The sequence below is a fragment of the Coenobita brevimanus genome, chromosome 14 (assembly GCF_032717465.1).
Source record: "Coenobita brevimanus isolate Jiangsu-jjx chromosome 14, ASM3271746v2, whole genome shotgun sequence".
Lineage (NCBI taxonomy): Eukaryota > Metazoa > Arthropoda > Malacostraca > Decapoda > Coenobitidae > Coenobita > Coenobita brevimanus.
The window spans coordinates 53,820,619-53,825,927 of record NC_136967.1 but is presented as its reverse complement, the minus strand read 5'-3'; the positions used below and the strand labels follow the sequence as shown (position 1 = coordinate 53,825,927).

The 5,309-nt window shown below is 39.3% G+C and overlaps 1 protein-coding gene across 1 annotated transcript; it reads right to left on the bottom strand.

Moving 5' to 3' along the window:
• Positions 1–1,812: 1,812 nt before the first annotated feature.
• LOC145390401 (neuferricin-like) lies at positions 1,813–2,592 on the bottom strand. The gene has a single exon (XM_080265335.1). It carries the CDS (start codon positions 2,590–2,592, stop codon positions 1,831–1,833), a length of 762 nt encoding a protein of 253 aa, XP_080121461.1. The 3' UTR covers positions 1,813–1,830.
• Positions 2,593–5,309: the final 2,717 nt, after the last annotated feature.

Genomic DNA, 5,309 nt, shown 5'->3' with positions numbered 1-5,309 from the left:
TGAGCCTGTCTCTTACCAAGCCTGCCCGTCACCAAGCCTGCTCATCACCAAGCCTATCTCTTGCTCTGTCACCAAGCTTGCCTATCACCAAGTTGACATCCTGGCCACGATTCTGCTGACTGTCAAACTTCAGTGACCCGGTGACCTGCAACTTGCCCTCTACCTCCCACCAGCTATTAATACCAACTCACACCACACCCTACCCATATGCTGTATAAATAGATGGCGAGTTAGAACCATTCAGCAAAAATTTTCTTCTCTTATCTCGTGACGAATAATTGTTATACATTATTTTTTTCTTCCCTTACACGATTAAGTTACTGTACTTAAAACAACGTCCCCAAATTATTATTCAGACTCTCAGTTTTCTTCTACTATATTCATCCGTATGAACACTTCATTTGTAAACATCATATATATAAAGATCCTCAGTTATTAACTTCTATTCTATCTATCTATCTATTGCCAGATGCCACAATCCCATAAGGGGTGGCCATTTGACTTTATTTGTTTTATGGGGAGGGGCACTAATCCTCCACCAACCCACTTGTTGACACGTAGGGAGCACGTATGATTTGGTTATATGGTTACCACCCAGCGTAGTAAATGGTTTCTAAGCTTACAGGAAACCATTTGGCTAGTCACTCAATGTAAAGCCACCTGTAAAGGAAAGAAAAGCAATAAGAAGTGACAAGAAAGATGGGAGAAATATGAAGAGAGGAGGGCAGACACAGAAATAGAATGATAAAGGCTAAGGAAGAAGTGGGCAGCTCTACATCAAGTGAGTGGATGATGGTCGCCACCACCTACCACATTGTAGCTCCTCAATTCCGATAAAAGCAAATTCCAGTTTATTGAAGTCCATTATATTAAGGCTATACTGTAGTGAAAAAAACAAAAAAATCAAAAGTAACTGAACTCTGTCACTACTTACACAACAAGAAACCTATTCATAATCACAAAATTTATTTAACATTATGAGATTCATGTATGGAAGAGATAATAATACAGGCACACATCCTGTGGAAATGCAGTGACATGTACCAGTTTTTTTTGTGAATACATTTGTACTACTTAATTTGACGTATCTCAGCATTTGGTCTATCAACTAAAAAAATATGAACTGAAAATTTTTTCAACAAATACAGTAATGCATAATGATGTGGTATTGCCTTGAAAGATTCACACAAAATATACAAAAATAGCACACTTCAGACTGGAAAAAAAAAAAAAAATAAATAAATAAATAATGAGGTCTGCAATTAGGGCACTGAGGATTCTTTAAAGTTTTGGGGTGAGTGTAGTAAAGTTTTAGTTGGAAGTTTTGGTCTGAATGAGCATAGCAGCCGCAGTTCAAGGTGCTGACGAGAGAACATTCAACAACTGATATACCACAAGAGTCTTGATCATGAAACAGTTTGTTTTACACTACTGGCATTGGGAACAGCCAATCTTACTATATATTACCACCCCAAGGTGTAGGATCTGAGACTAGGTTACCACTGTCCAATACGTTTTTTATCATTTCTCCATGATATCTTATTTTACAATTTCTTTGATAAGATCTTTCATATCAAAGGGGTTGATGAGGGCTATATCAAAACCATCCAGTTCAAAACTATCTTCCAAGCTGAAAGAAAATAATCTGTAACTAGTAGAAATAAAAACAAGATGTCACTATAATGAAGGCATAAACATCTTGAGCTCAAGGATTATTTTTTTTCCCCTATGCAGGTACCATCAAATTATTTTATTCAGCTCAGGATGGAAATCTAATTGTTAATGGGGTAAAAATTAAATAACAAAATGTCACCATACTGAAGAGAATCCTCAGACATCCTTGACAAAGCAGACAGGCTGGTCAGGAGGACAGCCAGGGTACCCCTCCAGGTTGGGATTGTCTAGGTCACCCCGGCTCTTGTGATCAGTCCGTGTAGCATCATGGGAGGGGGGTCCAGTGTCTTTGACACATGCACAACGAGGCTGACCCTTCCCTGGACTGAACAGCTTCCGAGGCACTCCAACCCAGTCACGCTCCACTCCACCACTCCTTGTGGTACACCAGAGTCGTGCACCTATTTCGTGGTGCCACTCGGAGTTGCAAGGAGGAAACATTTTCTTTTCCTGGCTGTCACTTTCTCTCTTACTGTAGGCATCAGCAATCCATTTCTGTGCATCAACATAATATGCTGTAGGGTTGCCGCTTTTGTCATAGTAACGACCAATCAGTTTTCCAACATATTTGTAGTCAGAATAGTAGAATTTTACCCATTCATCCAAGCTTACATAATCACCTGGTGTTAGCCCAGTTATGTCATCAATTAGTCCTTCTTCATTAAAGTCTCCAGTTATGAAAGCTCTGCTGGCATCACGACCAGAAAAGAATTCATATCCACCACCCGGTCCATGTTTGAGGCCTTTCTTTACATTGTACACTCGGCCAAGAATAGCCAAATATGGTCCTTTATTTCCCTCATTCCCATCGTACTTCTTCAGTTCCTCTACCGTGAAGAGCTTTTCCTTCTTGACCTTCGATTTCTTGACTTTAGGTGCATCTTGAGTTGCATATAAGCCTAAACCCCGTATGAACATAATAATTTATTTTAGTTTAAAAAAATCGTCCCTGCTATTCACTTAATATTTTCATTGGACTTATTATTTTTTTCTCCGGTTCGTTTCTTATTAACATTTCCTTACCTTAAGAAAATTAAATTATCTGAAGATGATACACATACTCCCGGAGATGAAATAAAACCAGCCCATATTGAAAGGTCATATGACAATCTTACTTGTTTGAGAAATGGAAATACTTATCTGCGAGAAACAGTTCAATCAGCTGAGTTCCATTCATGATTATCATACCCCCAGTACATCACACATTTCTCAGTTGCCTTGTCCTATTTCTACTACTGTTTAAAATATGGGAACACCTCTCGCTACCCAAATGCTCATCTTGGAAGATACCTCACTTCCTAAATTTATGGGAATAAAACCTGCTATTAGCATACATGATTTCATTGGCGACGTCCAGTCTGCAGTTACAGACAAGGAAATTACGACAGACAGTGCTAAAATCGCCTATCATAGGAGCCAAATAGACGATGGCTACTGCCATTTGGGATCTCTCTTCAGGTGTATATTCTTGGAGAAGTTTATTCCTTTAATGAATGCTATAACAAATTCGTATATATTTTTTTTATTACCACAAGAAAACACGATGCTTAAAGAGCATATACAGACTGGAAATTATTAGACAGGATATCATCCCTTCCAAACAAAATACCCTGTTAGAAACGGCAGCGGTGTCAGCAGCAACAGAAATGGACATCTAAGAGGCATTACGAAACAGTCCCCGGGCGGAAACTGATGATAAGGGAAACATCACTTCAACACTAAATAATGTAGCAACGTTATTTAGTCATCTCAGATTATTAAATCTTCTTATCAATGATGAATTAGATGCTGTGTTAAAGATTCAGCCTTTTCCTAGGGATAACATAGCCATGCTAGCTGTACAGACAGAAGAGAAACTTGGTATCATTCCTGCTCAAGCGGTATATTTCAACCAGTTACCAGCCAAACAACACCGTCTTTGCAGTCACATGGTCAAGGACACACCTCACATCCACTCAGCAGACAAAACGTCATATCACGTTCACCAGCCATGCCACGTGTAAGACCTGCATCGCAAAGTAGTTTCTCTCATGACAGTACCAAATCTACAGGCAGAACATAGTTTGCTGGTACTGTAAATGAACTGGTCATCGCGTAGCTCATGTTACAACAGACTAGGATATGAACGAGGGCACAGTTGTGATAGTAGATCATCTTCACGATCATTCAGGAATAAATACTGTGCTTATCACAAAAACCCTTATCAATCTACTAGCAAATGGCGTGCGCCAGATTGGTCCTTTGACTCAAGTGTAGTTATCTTACATCTTTTACGGACTCTGGGTCTATGGTAAACTTATTATATGAATCCTCCCTAAACAGTATTAAAAGAAAGATGAAACGGATTTGGATTCATGAGCCACCTGACATTCGCGCTTGTGGCGTTAAAGGATCAAAGTTCTATTTGAAAGGCAAAGTAAATCTTGAAATGCAACTCGATGAATTAGTGAAACATTTCACAGCTCAGTGTCATGTCACAAACAAACTCCGGTATCCTACAGATGATCTGATTGGTATTGACGCCATGGCTCAACACTCTATTGAAATGATACCTGCTTGTGGTAGTATCACAGTAAAGGGCTTTCATGTATAAGGCATGAAATGCCCACACCCTTACTTTTCACAGGTGAATTCGGTGGCAGTCTACCGTAACTCCACAGCCATCAATAAAGAGTAATGAAGATAATGTGTGATTATTATCGCATGACACCCCCTTTAACAGTGACACACTGGTCGATTCATCTATGTTTCACGTAACTTCCTCAAAGAGTCTGAATTACATTTTGCAACACGCCGGATGAAACGAGCAGTGACGTGCCGTGACAAAATGGTGCATAATTTTGTTGTCTCACGAGCTCACGAAAGCCTCTGTCCGTGTTGTAGGCGCAAAAGAAGGAGTGAATGTATTAACCTTACCTGATAAGTGTTGTGTGAATGGTTTAACATATGAATCAGCATTGTGTTCCGTGTTGGAGGATAATTTGTGTTATCTTTACCTATTTAATGTTATCAATGCTCCACTAAATCTTAAAAGTGATACAAATATTGGCAATTTCCTGGTGTACCCATCAGCCGCAAATTTGTGGCAGCATAAACCATTCTCTGTAACTGCTGAGGATAGTGATGATGATGATGATGATTTCCTTGGTGTATATAACATTGAAAACTCTACAGATTCTGCTACGACTCCTTCAGCTGATCTCACCTTTCAAGAAAAATTGGACGACTTCCATCTGTATAAAGAACAATTATTTAATCTTTTGCAGACCTATGTCGACGTTGTAGCCTTACTTGGTGAACCTGTGGGGAAGAACATTTTGATAAAGCACAACAGTGAATGGATTCTCAGTACTCAACCAATTTTTATCCCAGCATAATGATTGTTCCATAGCATACAAAAAGAAACTGATAAGACAGTACAGGATATGCTTAATCAGGACATCACTGAACACTCCATCAGTCCATGGAATAATCAGCTTTTCCTAGTCCTCAAGAAAAGAGGTAAAGTTAGATCCATAGTTGACTGTCTTAAAGTACTGTAAACTCTGTCACTGTACCCGATTAATTCCCATTACCACTCTTAACAGAGATACTGGACTCGCTTGGCCAGAATCACGTTGTTTTCACATCCCCTG

Bases quoted from the DNA above. Each gene is read 5' to 3' on its own strand.
- LOC145390401 (XM_080265335.1), bottom strand. From the start codon at position 2,592: ATGTTCATACGGGGTTTAGGCTTATATGCAACTCAAGATGCACCTAAA.